The sequence below is a fragment of the Sinocyclocheilus rhinocerous genome, unplaced genomic scaffold (assembly GCF_001515625.1).
Source record: "Sinocyclocheilus rhinocerous isolate Xijiao unplaced genomic scaffold, SAMN03320098_v1.1 scaffold919, whole genome shotgun sequence".
NCBI classification, from domain to species: domain Eukaryota; kingdom Metazoa; phylum Chordata; class Actinopteri; order Cypriniformes; family Cyprinidae; genus Sinocyclocheilus; species Sinocyclocheilus rhinocerous.
Genome location: NW_015637585.1, coordinates 1,213,316 through 1,231,847, shown reverse-complemented (window position 1 = coordinate 1,231,847; position 18,532 = coordinate 1,213,316). Strand labels below are relative to the sequence as shown.

Genomic DNA, 18,532 nt, shown 5'->3' with positions numbered 1-18,532 from the left:
TAAACCTAATAGCAGTTACCCTTGCTGGACCTGTTTTGTCCCATGTCTCAAGAATGACTTGCCAACACTGTTTTATTGGCTTTATATAAAGTATTCAAAAATAATAATCATTGGTGAATCTTGTTGTGACTTCTTGTGCTCTGGAAAACCATGATCTCGCAGGAAATGAGGAGTTTAATATTTACATATAAACATTACAAAATAGAAAATAAATATAATTAAGCAATGGGAAACTATCTTACAAATCAGTTCTCAACTGGCAGTCTGGGACCCAAAAATGCATTTGACTGGGTAATGGACAGAAGGCAAACACTAAAACAAAAACAAAAAATAGTTTATCAAAATTTGAAAGGGATGATAAAATTGTTGTTGGCATCAGAGTAGGTGTTTTTGTCCAAAGTCACAATATGTCCCAGATTACATTAAATACAGTTTATGATACTGTATTAGGTCACCAATGTAAAAAAATCTGGGCGATGAAGCAAAGACCAGTTGAGAACCACTGCTGCAAACCGTCCTGAAGATCCATCAATTTCCCTCATATTTGGGGTTCATCACAGTTGTCACAGCACTCTTGTAGATGGGGTTGTCACCCTAAACAGAACAGCAGGTATTATTATCCCAATATGTTTTCCATAGCATGTACAGCCCTTAAAATGCATTTATTTGCAATATTAAAATAGAAATACTAATAAAGAGATGCATACTGTGTCCCATCTGGCATTCATCTTCTCTTTCTCGAACTTGGCGAACTCTCTGCGGTCATGAATAATCATGAGCAGCTTCCAGATGAGCAGAAGTGCTAAACCAATCAGAACGATTCCTGCGACCACACCAGCTACAATGGGGATGATATCAGGGCCAGAGGGACACTCTGTGGATACAGGCACAAAGCATTATGGGAAACAATGTAAAACTTGTAAACTAGTTATCAATAACTATAAATTAAGAAAGATGACATGAAACAGAAGTTGCAATCGTCTTTTCTTCACCATTGTGATGCATATCGAAGTGAAACTGCTTCTCGAATAAGAAAAAATGTAGGGTGGGACTTGGTTTTAAGGCCCGTTCACATCAAGGACGATAACTATAAAGATAACGATAAAGATATAGTTCTAAAAATCGTTCTCAATATTAAAGAATAGCAGAGTCCACACCACAGCTATACCGATAAAGGCACAGAGAAACGATATCGTTGGAATCATTTTCAGAACGATTTTTTCCAGCTGATGAACGATAAAAAACATTGACAGCCAATCAGAATCCATCCTGCTAAAATGAGCTCAAGAATTTAAAGCGGCAGACGAGCGTGCGCTTAGAATAATCAGACAATATCGTCCGCTGGTGTGGACGTTAATATCGTTAATCTTTATCCATTGGATCGTTTTCTTTGCTAATTGCTGCAATTTCATGTGAGTGACAGGTGACTTTAAATAGTAAAATCAATCAGGTTTACTTTAAAACTTCAGTGTCCAGTGCTTAAGTAGACACTCATTATTGTATTTAATATTTGCAAAAAAAAACGTCATACTGGTACGTGGTAAGTTTTCCTATCATTTTTACCCTTTTTTTCAGCCACAAAGACATCAATGTTGTCATCGTTTTTGGTAGTGTAGGTGAAGAAGAACCAGCAGTCGTCAACGTCGCGCTCTTTGCATTGATTGATGGGCTGGTCATTCGGCTGAGGAAGTTCCTCCTTAGTCTTCACTGCTGTAATATTGAAGGATCTGCAGTCTTTCTCACATGTATGTTTCTTGCTACCCATGCCAAATTGTTGGCACTCAACACAGTCCCTTTGAGGCAAAACACAGATTGCACTGTTTATTCAGATACAAAACTGACTACAAGCCAGTAGTTCAACCTACTGGGTTAGCTTTGTTAGTCTAACCTCATTAGTATTCAGCCAATAACTCACTTGTGTTGATTGCAAATTCTGGAGCAGGTTGGGCAGAGTTCACAGGTTGGACCTTCAAATTTTTTGTCGGTACATTTACACACACCGCACTCGCAGGTGCCCCGACCGTTACAGATCAGCTTGTTACTGGCCAGACAGGTTGAGGTGTCCAAAGAGCAGTCGCAAGCACTTCCTTTGTAGTTAGCATCACAGATACACTTTTTGCACTCGCATCGACCATTACCTGTGGGGAAAAGGATGCCTCAGTAACAAGTATTTTTGTCTTGTTTTCCAGAACAAATATCTAAATGGCAGAATTCATTCACAACAATAAAATACAGCAAAAGACAGAAGTGCAAATTCTCAATGGGTTGTACCTCCGCAGAGCTTGTTGTTGGAGCGGTCACAGCTGAAGTTGTCACACTCGCAGAACTGTCCGCTGTATATCTCCTCTGGATTTTCTCTTTTCTTGCACTCACACGTTCCACAGACACATTCTCCATTGTTGCTGCAGATGTCCGTCTCGTTATCCTTGCGGCAGTTTGCGTCCAGATCGTCTGTTAGGAACTCATCTTGGCTGCACTCACATAATCTGCCTAACCGGCCTTCATTACATCTGATATAAGAGATAACGTTGAATCAGGATAATTGTCATATTATCTGCATTTGCATATGAGATTAACAGCCTCTCAAACCTGCATACTCCACACTCCAGAGTGCCATGGCCGCCGCTACACTCCGGACTGTTTGGGACTCCATCTTTATGACACTCACATTCGCAGATGAAGTTGAGGACGATCTCCACTTTCTCGCTGAAGCCCAGCGGGTTGATCCTTATAGTCTCTGATTTATCTTTAGATGGACAGCCCTTAGCCGTGATTTCTATATCAAACATCACCTATGAGGTACAACACATTGTTTTGAATGCTAAGGCCTTGTGTACACTACAAATAAGAAGCTCTTTGTACATATTTAGAGATTCACTAAAGAGTCGTGTACTGTAAAAAACATTAGGAATTTTTACAAAGCTTTAAAACACTACAATAAAACTTAATTGTACATCAACACATGACTAGATTTTATATTATTGTGCATTAGTTTGTTTTGTGTTATAATTTATCTTATTTCATTATTTTGATGTCACATGCACTGCAAACCCTAATGAGTTATCAGAACTCTTAGATTTCATACAATTTTATGTTGTAAAATGTACAGACACAAACATGCCATCTGATAATTTTTGAAACATTCTCACCTTATTTTTATGGAGAATTTCTGGCAATCACAGCTGCCAGTTTTTAACATAAATGTAACCTTTTTTTCTACAATGTGCTATTTTAGGATGCAGTACTTCATATAAAACTTGCATATACACCATCAGTTTATCTGCACTGAAGAAGTGCAACATGGAGATTGCTTTGCGCTGATTTGCACAGAACTGAAAATAAAAATAACTAGTTGGAACTAGTTTTAATTACATATATATTTTTTTGTTTCCAACACCTCGCCCTCCTCTTCCAGTCTTTCCTTTCGCAATTTCATTGGGTGTTGCTCAGTGCTGCTACAGTCTGAACTGGTATGTGTCTTAGATGTATGCACACTAGAATATCATTGGTCAATGGGCATGAGCTGGAATTTTGCATATACCATATTTGATACCATATACCAACTTGTGCACTAAGCTTCAGCCACAGCTATCAAAAGGGAGTCACTCTACATGCACGGACAAGTGCAGATGTTCAGAAGTTCACTCTCTCACCTCATCCCCAATGGAGATGTTGGAGCACTTTCGCCCATTTTCTCCTTTTTCGCTCACTCCATTCTTGCAGTGGGAGATGTAGGAGATGGACACCCCAGCAGGTAGCTTGCTGTTCTCCAGAATGGCCTCTGAGGACAAAGACTGATTGACACAATTAAACAAAGAGTATATTAGTGCTTGGCAAACAGTCATTCAAATACTACTTTTAAAGGCATAGTTCACTCAAATTCTGTCATCATTTACTTACCTTCATAACATTTTAAACCTGTATGACTTGTTTTTAATTCTGTGGGATACAAAAGAAGATATTTTAAAATTCAATACTTTAAAATATCTTCTTTTGTGATTCACAGAAGAAAGAAACACAAAAAAGTTTGCAACGACATGAGGGTGAATAAATGATGACAGAATTTTCATTTTTTGGTGCACTGTGCCTTTAAACTTCTAAATTTACTGGTCGCAGAACTGTTGATCCGACTGAGCAATAAGCTTCTTACCAGTTTCTGATCATTCAAATGACTGAGTACATATTTAAGATTATAAACAACCATTATGCGTGGGAACTGCTGTAAAGTAGAATCCTTTGCAAGCAAGAAAAGAGTAACAGTGGTTTTAGCTTCCCTTCCTTTCAACCCTAAAAAGAAATAGAGCTGACCACAGCCAACCATTACTGACAGAGACATTATATAAATTACTTAAACTCACGTTATATGCATCAATGATGAGCTGGATGACATTGGAAGAGTTGGTAGACAGTGTCCCCACTGCTGATTTAGGGATTAGAGCAGACAGCTCCTATTGCACACACACACACACACACACACACACACACATTATGAGTCAATACAGACTACAATCGGAGTTAAAGCTGATGTTTATATTATGAGATGATGAACATGATGTTGTTACAATGTGGAGAAGATATAATAAATATATTGCACACACCTGATAAAGATCTCTGAATGGCTGTGTCACAGCAAAAATGGTCTGAATGTTGTTGTCACTCAGTGTGTCTACCAGCTGAGAGATGGTGGGGTAGTCCTGTAAAAAACAACTGAAATCAAAGACACATTCTGACATTTCCAGTGGTCTCTATCTATCTATCTATCTATCTATCTATAAAACACATACTTACAAAGTAGTTGCTCATGGTGTACATATTATTCTCCAGATGGCATTTCCCATCATTTGGTCGAACAATGCCACCCAGTTTTCCATCTCCAGCAAAATGGAATCCAGCATCCGTGGAGAACACAAGGAGGCGAGTAACATTCCTCCAGCCGATCACTTCCTGAAATACAATCAAAACACAGCAGATAGATCGCAGCTTCAAATAGTCAGACTTGTTGCATGCTGCTCCCTAGGACTCAATGAGATATTGAGTGTGTTTCTGATTTTACAAAGGCTCAATCACACACTGACTACACGCTTAGTGTTTTAAAATTAAATCACAACCCTCGGGTGACAGTCAGAACCAGTATATGAAGATAATGATGAAGTATGTATACATTATTAGAAAATCTGAGTTAAGCTTCTGAATTTCTACATTTGGAGCATTTTCCATTAGAAAAACTATTTTATTGGAACAAAAAGAAAGTAGCTGTGGGCGCAGCCATTCGCAGGGCAAGTACAACACTGCATGTGTAAACATGTATTGGAGACTTTGTCCATAGTTCTCTGGCATTTATGGAATGTTCAGCTCTACTCACTGTGCAGACAGCAGCTTGCATGATTGCATCAAATCCTGCCTCGGGAGAGTCCAGGTTTCCAGAGGTTTTCTGCTGGCTGACCTCTTGGGTGAACAATGCACCATCGTCGGTCAAGTTCAGGACATTTTTGTAGCTGAAGGGCGCGGAGCAGTCATTTGGAAAACATGGGTTCTTTAGATACTTCGGTGTCATCAGAATGTAAGGCATAACCAGTTTCTCCAAGAATGAACCAAAACCTGCAAACAAGAGTTAGCAGATCATTTAACAATAAAAGCGTACGCAGGTGTGAATGTGAGCATGTTTGTTCTCCTAACCTATCCGCAAGTCCTTTGTGATGTGCTGCATCGCCCTGGCAAGTTCGGTTCCCAGGTTCTTGACATTTTCAAGATTACTTCGCATGGAGTCGCTGAGGTCCATCAGGAAGTACAGATCGATGGGATAATCCTCTGCCCTCTTGAACTTGAGAGTAAACTTCTGTGATTCATCTGTAGGGTGAAAAAATATGCCATGAATGCTATGACCAGTCTGCTAAACTTATTTTCTAGGTGATCAGACTTCTATCACTATGTTAACTAATAAAGGAATAGTTAACTTAATAGTAAAAAATTTACTCACCCACATGTCATTGCAGACCTTTATTACTTTTTTCTTGCTTATGCAGAACACAAAAGGTTTTTTTACATTTTTATTCTGGTTACATAAAGAAAGGGAATGAGGAATGTCAAGGGGCTGTCAAGCTCCAAAATCAAAACAAAAAAAGACTGCCTTGCTAAAGAAGCTGAGGGTAAAGGTGATGGATTGGCCAAGCATGTCTCCAGACCTAAAACCTATTGAGCATCTGTAGGTATCTAACATCCACCAGCTCTGTGATGTCGTCATGGAGGAGTGGAAGAGGACTCCAGTGGCAACCTGTGAAGCTCTGGTGAACTCCATGCCCAAGAGGGTTAAGGCAGTGCTGGAAAATAATGGTGGCCACACAAAATATTGACACTTTGGGCCCAATTTGGACATTTTCACTTAGGGGTGTACTCACTTTTGTGGCCAGCGGTTTAGACTTTAATGGCTGTGTGTTGAGTTATTTTGAGGGGACAGCAAATTTACACTGTTATACAAGCTGTACACTCACTACTTTACATTGTAGCAAAGTGTCATTTCTTCAGTGTTGTCACATGAAAAGATATAATAAAATATTTACAAAAATGTGAGGGGTGTACTCACTTCTGTGAGATACTGTATCTATTCAACTTGTGCAATACATTACAAATCTTTATTCGTACAATAGCTTTGTTTGACGAACAGAAATTTGAGTCGTTCAGTCACCAATAATCTTCCCGGTCAGTCAGTGGGTGAATTTGAGAACCGAATCCATTCGTGAACGAGACTTTCAGACCAGCTCGGTGAACTACATCAGCTGATTCATTGAAAAGGATCAACTCAAAAAATGATTCGTTTATTAGTCAGACTCTTATTGACTTTCCTGTGAATGGCAATGAGAGCGCATGTCAAGGTTTTCAGTGAATAAATATCGGCTGATTTCTTTTACAAATCTAATGTATAGATTTAGAAGATTTGGAATATGACATAACGAGTCTTTAATGCCCACATTTATAGTACTTTTATGGTAATTACTTTAACTTTTTTTTGTTCATTTTTTTCCCCTTCACAAGCATCCTCAGTCCTCATTCACTTTCATTATATTGAAAAGTGTGGCAAATATGTTCTTCGGAAATCCTTCTGTGGTCCATGAAGGAAATAATACATACAGGTTTGGAAAAACATATGGGTGAGTAAATGAAGAAATTACATTTTAGATGAACTTGATTTATATCTCACAACACATTCAGACACATCCAGTGATGTTTTTGTTGTTCACAGATAGGGTCCAGTACCTGATCGGAGGTTCAGGGTGAGTTTCTGTGGCTGAATCTGGGTGATCTCATCAGGCCTCAGATTCTGTCCTCCATCAATTTTACGGTTTGTGACGGGTTTGTTCTTGTCGATGGTGACCGTTCCTCGAGGGTTTTCTATGCCGAGTGGAGTGCAACCAGCCTTTTCCAGAGAATCTCTGTCATCACAGCGTGAAGGTTTGAAACCCTGTTAAGATGCAAGCAGAGACTTGCTAAGTACACATTCTGGTAAGACTCAGATCATCTTCCAGAGTCAAGAGAAGATGATCAAGCTTTGTAGACAAAATAACTTACAGGATCTTTGCACCACGCACACTGTGGCCCAATCTGAATACACTCTCCACATGTTTTGGCATTTGCAGAAATACACATATTGCTATCTGAACGCAAAACACATACACAACAACTTTAGAAGACAAGATCTAACATTGTACAATGTTAAGTCAGATTCAAATCGTCATCATTTCCCAGTGACTAAAGCATTATGAAAAGAAAAGCCAACAAGTAGATATTTTGCAGAATAACTTAAGAAGGTATTTTTAAAGTTATTTCTTTGTATATTTATGCCAAAACAGTGCACGTATTCATACAATAAACTCATAAACCTAAACATTAAAAGAATGCCCCTAAGGCACTAGAAAGTAGCCGTGTTGCTGGCGATAAATTACTTGTATTACCTGTTTTTGATCTGACATGAGAGACAAATCCTAGTAGAGCTGATATTAATAGCACCTTCGTATCCATCTAAATGCAAAAGAACACAAATTACACAGAAACACATCAGGGAGAGAGAGAGAGAGCAATCACTTATGTGCAAATACACAAAGTCCTTGTCTGATACTCACATAAACTGTACTGTGAAAGATAGTTCAAAACATTTTTTTAAATGTGCATTAATAATCTTGACTCTTTTTGTTTGATAAGAAGTATAATACTCTTTGCACCAAAAAGTAGGTTGCTGTTAAAAAAAAAGGAAGGGCAAACAGGAGTGTCTCTGACTCAGAACAATGAAAGAGACAGTTAATCATTGACTTTGATAACAAATAAGATATTGAGAAAGAAAAAGCAGTACCAAGAAACAGGCTCTTACTATTCTGTTATTATCTTACTATCTGCATGTTAATATATATATATATATATATATATATATATTCTGAATTTCAGAATAAAGCCATATTAGCGTAAATGATTGATCACTGAATTATAGATTTGCTATATATATATATATATACAAACACAATATTTACTTGCAGAATCTATGACTACTGAAGTGTTATGAGATTTCATGGCCATTTTAAAATAAGTGAAAATAAAGAAAAGTGAAAAAAAAGCTTAAGTTACTCACCTTAACACATGCTCCTAAAGCTCTTCCTAGAATTGTGTGTTTATGAAATAAATGTTTATATGCTCAACTTTTCCTGATGTCTTGAGTTACACTCCAGGTTACAGTACACCTTAACAGTCCTGTAGGCATATGAAGAATGTTTCTGAAACGGCACACAAAACAAAATAACAGCAGTTGTACCGAGTATGTTTGAGGTGAGAGCAGGTCTTGTTCAGTAGTTCAGAATGATACAGCAGCAGCAGCAGTCTCATACCTCACACACACAGGAAACACAGATTGAAGGATTGTAAGGTTTGGGCGGGACATGTCAGAGTGAGGCTCCTCCCCCAGATCAGACTCACATTAGAAAAAAATAATAAGAAAAAGATTTGACTCTCACCAGACATAAAAATATTTTCAATAATAATAATAATTTAATATAAAATATTTATCAATGCATGACAAAATGAACATAAAAAGTGAAAATATTTTGAATAATAGTTTTGGAATAATATATATATATATAAATATATATATATATATATATATATATATATATCATAATGCATGACAACAATGAACAAAATAAAATGTAAAATGCAAAGAAGCATATTCAGGGAAAATTTGTACGAAACTGAAAGTACACATATATACAGATGGATCAAAAGATTCAGTTGCATAAGGTGTATATTCCAGAATTATGTGTAGAAATGTCAAAAAGACAAACATCTAAAATATCAATATATTCTATAGAAATAATTGCCATTATATTAGGTTTAACATGGGTAGAGGAGGAAATAAGATTTAAGCATCAGTAATAAAAATAATATTATCTATCCAGAAATCACCCATAGAAGATTTAATGAATGAAATATTTGTGCTCTTGTATCATATTCAAAGGACAGGAGAGGCAGCTGGATTCTGTTGGGCACCATAAAGGGGTTTCAGCCATTTCAACTGAAAGGTGATGGATGTAATGTTAATATTGTCCACTAGAAGAACCTGCAGGATACCATATCTTGATAAATAAAAAGATAAATGAAAGATAAATAAATGCTCAAAACCAGTTTATTTGTCAAATTATGGTGCACTGGTAATAAAATTTTATATAATTAGTTACAAAGAAATCGATCATAGATCATTAAATGTTCTAACCTTTATATCCCAATAAAGCTGAAAACAGATTTGTGACCCTGGACCACAAAACCAGTCTTAAGTCGCTTGGGTATATTTGTAGCAATAACCAAAAGTACATTGTATGGGTCAAAATGATCGATTTTTCTTATGCCAAAAATCATTAGTATATTAAGTAACGATCATGTTCTATGAAGATATTTTGTAAATTTCGTACCATAAATATATCAAAACGTAATTTTTTATTAGTAATATGCATTGCTAAGAACTTCATTTGGACAACTTTAAAGGTGATTCTCTCAATATTTGGATTTTTTTGCACCATCAGATTCCAGATTTTCAAATAGTTGTATCACGGCCAAATATTCCCAGGTGAAAAAGAAATATATTTAAATTGTGATTTTTCAGACATACTTACTATATTTAAATTATACTATACTAAGTGCATATTAAATGTATTATTTTGAAACAACTTTAAGTATATTAAGTGTATTTCAAGATATGTTTAAGTTTAAATTTTAATCTATTTGTAATATATTTAATATATTGAAATTGTGTTAAAATGGAACCACTTTAAGTATATTTAGTGCAATTTAAGTGTATTTCTTAAAATACATTTAAAATGTATTTTTAATACTTCATGAACTACAGTTAGAGTATATTTGAAGCATCGTTTTAATGTACTTCAAGTACATTTCAGTTGTATTTTAGCTCATTGGAAATGCATTAGCATTATACTACTAGTATATTATAAAGCTGCTTTTTTCAGTATATACGCACACGTACACACTTTGATATCTAGAAAACTTTAATGTATTATATATTGTTGTGTACATTACAAATATTCATAAAGTACACTAAAAAAGGACAGCAGCATATATACTTATTACAATTAATGTATCATGTAATGAACAACAGCCTAATCAACCAAAGTAGCATATCCTTTTAATTAAAACTGAACAACATATTAAAAAACATATTTTAAATATCGGTAAGCGCGGCTGGGGAAAGGTGAGTTCTGCTGGAGCTGGAGCTAAAAAGTTTCAAATTAGTTCGTTTCTTGTGATTAATATTTTTGTTAAAAATACAGTTTAATCTTACTGAAACACTAATCTAAACATACTACTTAAATTTCAAGTATATTTTTAATAAATTTAATACTACGTCTTTTTCACCTGGGTTGCCATATCCTAACAAACCATACATCAATGGAAAGCTTATATATTCAGCTATCAGAGGACGTATACATCTCAATTTCGAAAAATTGACACTTAAGTCAAGGTGCAAGATAAATATATTTCTGTCCATTTAAAATTAAAAGACTATTTTATTTGCTTCTCTTAAGGAAATACATCTATAAAATTTCTATAAAGACACAATTATTGTCGGCGCCAATAACCCCGTGTTTAATGTGTCGACAAATAGTGCAACTGCGCTCATGGTGACCCGAGTTCGATTCCCGTCTCGAGGTCCTTTGCCGATCCCGCTCCCCTCTCTCCTCCCAGTAATTTCCTGTCGTCTCTCTTCTGTCCTATATGAATAAAAAGGCATAAAAATAATAATAAAAAAAAGACAATTATTTAGTATTGTGGTATGAATAACATATTCTCATGTAACCTAAAACACCTCTCAAGCCCTAGAATTATTCTATTTATTTATGTTTTCTAACATGTTGTTTTGGTAATGACAATATGACAGTTTGCTCTGTATAGTAAACACACAGTTTTACAATAATATAATATGTGGAAATATATGATCAATATCCTAAAAGACTAGGCTAAAACAACATGCAAGCATAGCACAGCAATCATCATCTTCTTGTTGACCTATGGCATCCTATGCACATACACAACATCTTTTGACAGAAAAAAATTACAGCGGGTTTGTTGACAGTTGACATCAGTTGTCTCCTTTGACACCAGTGTGTTGCTGTAACCTGTTTCATTAAACCCTATCAGTCTCAGTAAAGATTCAGTATGGACTTTGCTGTAAAAACCACGTCATTAGACATTTCAGTTGGATTGCTAATCATACAGTGGGCCATTGATGCTTAAATCCCAATGGTTGTCACTTGTGGCTATATTTTTCCTTTTTCTGGATTTAAACTGTCTGGGTGTCAGAGAACCTAAGTCGTAGCCATTGGTGCTTGGATGCTGATAATCGTCGCTTATAATCGTGACTATATTTAGCAAGAATTCTGCCAATAGCTCGCCTGCATTCAAATAAAGAAAGTCATTGAAAGTCAAACTCCAGGGCAGGTTGGGCAGATTTCACAGGTCGGACCATAAAAATTTGGGTCGGTACATCTACACACACACCACACTCGCAGGTGCCCCGACCGTTACAGATCTGTTTGTTACTGGCCAGACAGGTTGAGGTGTCCAAAGAGCAGTCGCAAGCACTTCCTGTGTAGTAACAATATAACTAGTTAACTAAAAAAATATAACTCAAGACCTGCTGGTACTTACTTCATCTTCCACTTACCAAGCTCCTCTGCCACATGGACCTCAACGGTGCCGTCGTTCTTGGTAGCGTAGGTGAAGAAGAACCAACAGTCGTTAGCGTCACGCTCTTTGCAGTGATTGATGTAGGGCTGGTCGTTGGGCTGAGGAAGTTCCTCCTTCTTCTTCTTTATTATAAGACTGAAGTAGCTACATTCTTTCTCACATGTGTCTTTCTTGTCACCAGTACCAAATGCTCGGCACTGGACGCAATCCCTGTGAGGAAAGCCAGGCGAATATATTTAGTGCTGCTAGCTGAGCCAGTTGTTCAAGCAAATGTCCTGTTAGTAACTCACTTGTGTTCAGTACAAACTCCAGGGCAGGTTGGGCAGATTTCACAGGTTGAACCCTGAAACTTTGAGTCGGTACATTTACACACGCCGCACTCGCAGATGCCCCGACCGTTACAGATCTGTTTGTTACTGGCCAGACAGGTTGAGGTGTCCAAAGAGCAGTCGCAAGCACTTCCTTTGTAGTTAGCATCACAGATACACTTTCGGCATTCACAACGACCGTGACCTGTGGGGAAAAAAATGCCACAGTAATAAGTGTCCTAATTCACTTCCAAAAAAAATAAATTAAATAAAATAATAATAATATTTTTTCTTGTTTTCCAGTAAAAATATCAAATTTTTTAAATCAAGATACATTTACTTGTAAATGAAAATGATTCAAAATATGAACTCTTTTTTTTTCTGGCAAATTTATCAAATATTAATTATGCTTAAAACAATAAAATATGGTAAGAAAAACTAACTTAATTCAAAGGGAAACGATCATTTTTCTTACCCCACTGACAGATTTTTTTCTTGTTTAAGCAAATTCAATTGATTTTAATACATTTTTCAGAAAACAATACTTGCACTGCAAAAATGATTTTCTTACTTAGTATTTCTGTCCTGTTTTCCAGTACAAATATCTAAACATTCTTAAATCCAGATACATTTAAGCAGTACGACTTAATTAAGATATATTAAGCCTTTTTTTTAGGCTTAATATTTAGTACAAAATGGGTTGTACCTCCGCAGAGCTTGTTGTTGGAGCGGTCGCAGTTGAAGTTGTCACACTCGCAGAACTTCCCGCTGTATCTCTCCTCTGGATTTTCTCTTTTCTTGCACTCACACGTTCCACAAACACATTCTCCATTGTTGCTGCAGATGTCTGTCCCGTAATCCATGCGGCAGTTTGCGTCCAGATCGTCTGTCAGGACCTCATGTTGGCTGCACTCACATAATCTGCCTAACCGGCCTTCATTACACCTGATATGAGAGAAAACGTTAAATCAGATCATTATATTATCTGCATTTGCATATGAGATTAACAGCCTCTCAAACCTGCATACTCCACACTCCAGAGTGCCATGGCCGCCGCTACACTCCGGACTGTTTGGGACTCCGTCTTTATGACACTCACATTTGCAGATGAAGTTGAGGACGATCTCTACCTCCTCAGTGAAGCCCAGCGGCTTGATCTTTATAGTCTCTGATTTACCTTTAGATGGACAGCCCTTAGCCGTGATTTCTATATCAAACATCACCTATGAGGCACAACACATTGTTTTAAATAACAGGTGCATATCATTTATGGGAATTGAAATAGCTCGTAGGGTGTGTAGGGTTAGTTTTATTTGTGACATGTTCTTTAGAATGTTAAGACCTCATGCACATTACAAGACAGGAGCTCTTTACTATAAAATACTGACAAAAATGTCTTTTTGTAAGTAAAAACTACAAATTGTAATTTTTGTTATCAGTGGTGTACATTAGGGTGGTTTGTGTTACAATCAATTTATGTTATTTATTTAATGTTTATTACATTATTTTAGTGTATTAAGTCATCAGAATGTAAAAAATGGGAGGTAATGTAACTTGTGTTACATATTTTTTTAAGCTATACTCAGATATTAAAGGTGCAATAGGTAATTGTCTTCAGAAATTTTTTTTGTTATGCTGGTTGAAAGTCTCTAAACGATAGCAATCATTATGTTAAGTGGTCTAAATGTATTTATCTGTATTTATATATTCTGTCAACATATGTATCTGCATACCTCTGCGCACCCGGTTCGCGCAGACAGGATAGTCATCAGCGCGTTCACGCACGCTGTGCAGACAGAGCGAGAATGGCAGACAAACATCAACAACCAGATCGTCCTTTCCTGGTATTGTAGTACTTTTAAAGTTTTCTCGCCGGTGAATGACACATGATGTAGCCCAGCGGTTCCCAATTCCAGCCCTCGCGCACATATTTTGCATGTCTCGCTTAGTTAACACACCTGATAACCAACTCGTTAGAAGTGAGCTAAGTGCATGAACTGTGTTCCAATCGATATGATCCCTACACAGTGTTCACTGCTCCCTACTCCCTGAGCAGGGGTTTACTTCACTTCGGAACATGGGCTGGAATTGAGAACGGCTGATGTAGCCTATTGTAGTAATGCTGTCTCTGGTATTCTGGTCTGTGAGCGTATATGCGTCCAGGGGGCGTGGCTTTGGACGGCGATTGCAGGGAGGGTGGGACGTTCGCTTTCAGTGCTATCAGGCTAAAGTTAGCATTTTCCAAGATCTCCTACTGCACCTTTAAGTTAGGGGAACTTTCAATTTTGACAAATATGTTTAAATATTCAAAATATTGTCACATTATTTATTTACGGTACATTTCAGGCAATCACAGACGCCAGTAAATTTAACTTTATTTATTTATTTAAACAATGCAGTTAGTCGCTCACTCTCTCACCTCATCCCCAATGGAGATGTTGGAGCACTTTCGCCCATTTTCTCCTTTTTCGCTCACTCCATTCTTGCAGTGGGAGATGTAGGAGATGGACACCCCAGCAGGTAGCTTGCTGTTCTCCAGAATGACCTCTGAGGACAAAGACTGATTGACACAATTAAACACAGAGAGTACATTAGTGCTTTGCAAATATTCATTCAAATACTACTTTTAAAGGGATAGTTCACTCACATTCTGTCATCAATTACTCACCCTCATGTCATTTTAAACCTGTATGAGTTTTTTGTTCTGTGGGATACACAGTTTCTAGTGAGTCTGAAGACCTTGATAAGCTGGTTCAGGTTTGTTTAATTAGGATTGGAGCTAAACTCTGCAGCATAGTGGCCCTCCAGGAAGACGTTTGTGCATTCCTGCCCTAAAATGAACTAGAACTGACCACAGCCATCCATTACTTACATACAGACATTATATAAATAACTTGAACTCACATTATATGCATCAATGATGAGCTGGACGACACTGGAAGGGTTGGTAGACAGGGTCCCCACTGCTGATTTAGGAATTAGAGCAGACAGCTCCTATTGCACACACACACACACAAATTTGCCTAAAATAACGATCAAAGTACAGCGAGAGCGATTCGTAAGCATAAGGAGCCATCTGCTCTGCTCTCTATCGCTCTTGTGGTACTAGATGTCATAAAACGATCGATCTGCACAGCACAAACGGCCAAAACCTGGTTATTTTAGGCAATTTAGAAATCCAGGGCAGAACATGTCCCCGGGAAGTGGCACGTTTGGTCACCTTAACACAAATGCATTATGAGTCAATACAGACTACAATCTGAGTTAATCCTGATGCTTATATTATGAGATGATGAACATGATGTTGTTGCAATGTGGAGAAGATATAATACACATATTGCACACACCTGATAAAGATCTCTGAATTGCTGTGTCACAGCAAAGATGGTCTGAATGTTGTTTTCACTCAGTGTGTCTACCAGCTGAGAGATGGTAGGGTAGTCCTGTAAAAAACAACTGAAATCAAAGACACATTCTGACATTTCCAGTGGTCTCTATCTATCATTCTATCTATCTATAAAACACATACTTACAAAGTAGTTGCTCATGGTGTACATATTATTCTCCAGATGGCATTTCCCATCATTTGGTCGAACAATGCCACCCAGTTTTCCATCTCCAGCAAAATGGAATCCAGCATCCGTGGAGAACACAAGGAGGCGAGTAACATTCCTCCAGCCGATCACTTCCTGAAATACAGCAGATAGAACACAGCTTCAAATGGTCAGACTTGTTGCATGCTGCTCCCTAGGACTCAATGAGATATTGAGTGTGTTTCTGATTTTACAAAGGTTCAATCACACACTGACTACACGCTTAGTGTTTTAAAATTAAATCACAACCCTCGGGTGACAGTCAGAACCAGTATATGAAGATAATGATGAAGTATGTATACATTATAAGAAAATATGAGTTCAGCTTCTGAATTTCAAAATTTTGAGTATTTTCCATTAGAAAAACTATGTTATTGGAACAAAAAGAAAGTAGTTGTAGGCGCAGCCATTCGCAGGGCAAGTACAACACTGCATGTGTAAACATGTATTGGAGACTTTGCCCATAGCCAGGGCTGGATTTTCCTCTTATCGTGACATAGGCAAAACATATTTTTGGGGCCCCCTTCTCTAATAATATATTACCACCCCAGCAAACAAAAGTATTTCGTAATCAGTGGAAACCATTATAGTGTTTTCTATCGAAATAAGGACTTGCATTCAGTCAATATAGATCGAATTTAGTTCTTTGTTTGAGAAAGGAGAACCGTTCCATTAATATGCTCCGGTGTATTGGCCACATTACAACTTCAGGACTGCATTATTTTTCTAATAATTTTAACGGCCTGGAGTCACAACCACACCTCAAGACATTGTTCGGATGATTTATTTCAAGACATTTGTCATGTTTCTGTCCTGAAATCTCGAGTGTGTTGAGCTAATTTCTTGTGCACCTCATAAACCTTCCATTGCAATTTCCAAATCATATTTTAACCTATTGTTCATTATATTTATTTGCTCAATCTCTTTTGGAGTTTTGGTTCTTTTACTGTTATAGATAGCCCATAGTATAGCAAAAATATTACAGCTATATCTCTTCATTGTGTATGGGCCCCCCTGGACGAGCGAGCATAGGCACGTGCCTAGAATGCCTATGTGTAAATCCGGCCCTGCCCATAGTTCTCTGGCATTTAGGGAATGTTCAGCTCTACTCACTGTGCAGACAGCAGCTTGCATGATTGCTTGAAATCCTGCCTCTGAAGAGTCCTGGTTTCCAGAGGGTTTCTGCTTGCTGACTTCTTGAGTGAACAATGCAGTGTCATCTGTCAAGTTCAGGACATTTATGTAGCTGAAGGGGGCTGTGCAATTGTTTGAAAAACATGGGTTCTTCAGATATCTTGGCGTCACCGGAATGAAAGGTTTCTCCAACAATGAACCAAAACCTGCAAACAAGAGTTAGCAGATCATTTAACAATAAAAGCGTACGCAGGTGTGAATGTGAGCATGTTTGTTCTCCTAACCTATCCGCAGGTCTTTTGTGATGTGCTGCATCGCCCTGGCGAGTTCGGTTCCCAGGTTCTTGACATTCTCAAGATTATTTTGCATTGAGTCGCTGAGGTCCATCAGGAAGTACAGATCGATGGGATCATCTTCTGCCCTCTTGAACTTGAGAGTAAACTTCTGTGATTCACCTGTAGGGTGACAAAGACGATCGAGAGACAAAAAGAAATATAAAACATGCTAAACTTACTTTATAGGCAGAGGCGGAAAGGAACTAAGTACATTTACTTGAGTATTGTACTTAAGTACACTATTTGAGTATTGGTACTTTACTTGAGTATTATTTTTTCTGGGAACTTATGACTTTAACTTTACTACATTTGAAAGACAAATATTGTACTTTTCACTCCACTACATTCCTACCAAGGTCCTCGAAGTAGAAAGTCGTTAGCAGCTTTGAGACAGTAACTAAGTACATTTACTTGAGTATTGTACTTAAGTACACTTTTTGAGTATCTGTACTTTACTTGAGTATTATTTTTTCTGGGAACTTATGACTTTAACTTTACTACATTTGAAAGACAAATATTGTACTTTTCACTTCACTACATTCCTACCAAGGTCTTCGAAGTAGAAAGTCGTTACTATGTAGCAGCTTTGAAAGTCAGTGGGTGATTTTTTTCTTCTCTAAAACATGACTTTTGTTTTTTCAGACAGTTTATCAGTAATCACTCTTAGGGCTACATGAAGTGATTTCCCAGCATTTTTTGAACACTGACCAATTGCAAATGTGATATTTATTTAAAACAATTCAATAATAAGAAGTATATATTGTGGTATATATTAGACACAATATTGTCTGATTTTGCTAAATTGCGTACGTGAAAATATTACCTATAAAGCCACAGAAGAACTGTTGTGCGTCTCCTAATAAAAAAAGGTGTGAAAAAAGTGACGTGACATGTGGCCAAGTATGGTTACCCATACTAGGAATTAGTG

General features: G+C 37.3%; 1 protein-coding gene across 6 annotated transcripts in view; it reads right to left on the bottom strand.

Moving 5' to 3' along the window:
* The window catches only part of LOC107749109 (integrin beta-1-like), a 29,492-nt gene continuing 10,960 nt past the window's right edge, over positions 1-18,532 (bottom strand). Inside the window, exons 1-17 of one of the 6 annotated variants that reach the window (XM_016564183.1) lie at positions 8,868-9,009; positions 8,615-8,756; positions 7,947-8,013; positions 7,564-7,649; positions 7,252-7,456; positions 5,677-5,847; positions 5,363-5,598; positions 4,789-4,944; positions 4,599-4,694; positions 4,359-4,448; positions 3,654-3,794; positions 2,590-2,792; positions 2,272-2,510; positions 1,916-2,138; positions 1,564-1,793; positions 708-874; positions 1-594 (exon numbers count right to left, since the gene is read on the bottom strand). In XM_016564183.1, the coding sequence (XP_016419669.1) occupies positions 529-594; positions 708-874; positions 1,564-1,793; positions 1,916-2,138; positions 2,272-2,510; positions 2,590-2,792; positions 3,654-3,794; positions 4,359-4,448; positions 4,599-4,694; positions 4,789-4,944; positions 5,363-5,598; positions 5,677-5,847; positions 7,252-7,456; positions 7,564-7,649; positions 7,947-8,013 (2,376 nt within the window). In that variant the 5' untranslated portion in view covers positions 8,615-8,756; positions 8,868-9,009 and the 3' untranslated portion in view covers positions 1-528. Of the gene's footprint in view, positions 595-707; positions 875-1,563; positions 1,794-1,915; positions 2,139-2,271; positions 2,511-2,589; positions 2,793-3,653; positions 3,795-4,358; positions 4,449-4,598; positions 4,695-4,788; positions 4,945-5,362; positions 5,599-5,676; positions 5,848-7,251; positions 7,457-7,563; positions 7,650-7,946; positions 8,014-8,614; positions 8,757-8,867; positions 9,010-10,985; positions 11,259-12,045; positions 12,133-12,195; positions 12,445-12,524; positions 12,748-13,248; positions 13,488-13,562; positions 13,766-14,961; positions 15,103-15,446; positions 15,537-15,889; positions 15,986-16,075; positions 16,232-17,248; positions 17,476-17,553; positions 17,725-18,532 lie in introns of those variants that run through there. The other 5 variants (XM_016564182.1, XM_016564184.1, XM_016564185.1 and 2 more) reach the window with 5 other exon arrangements.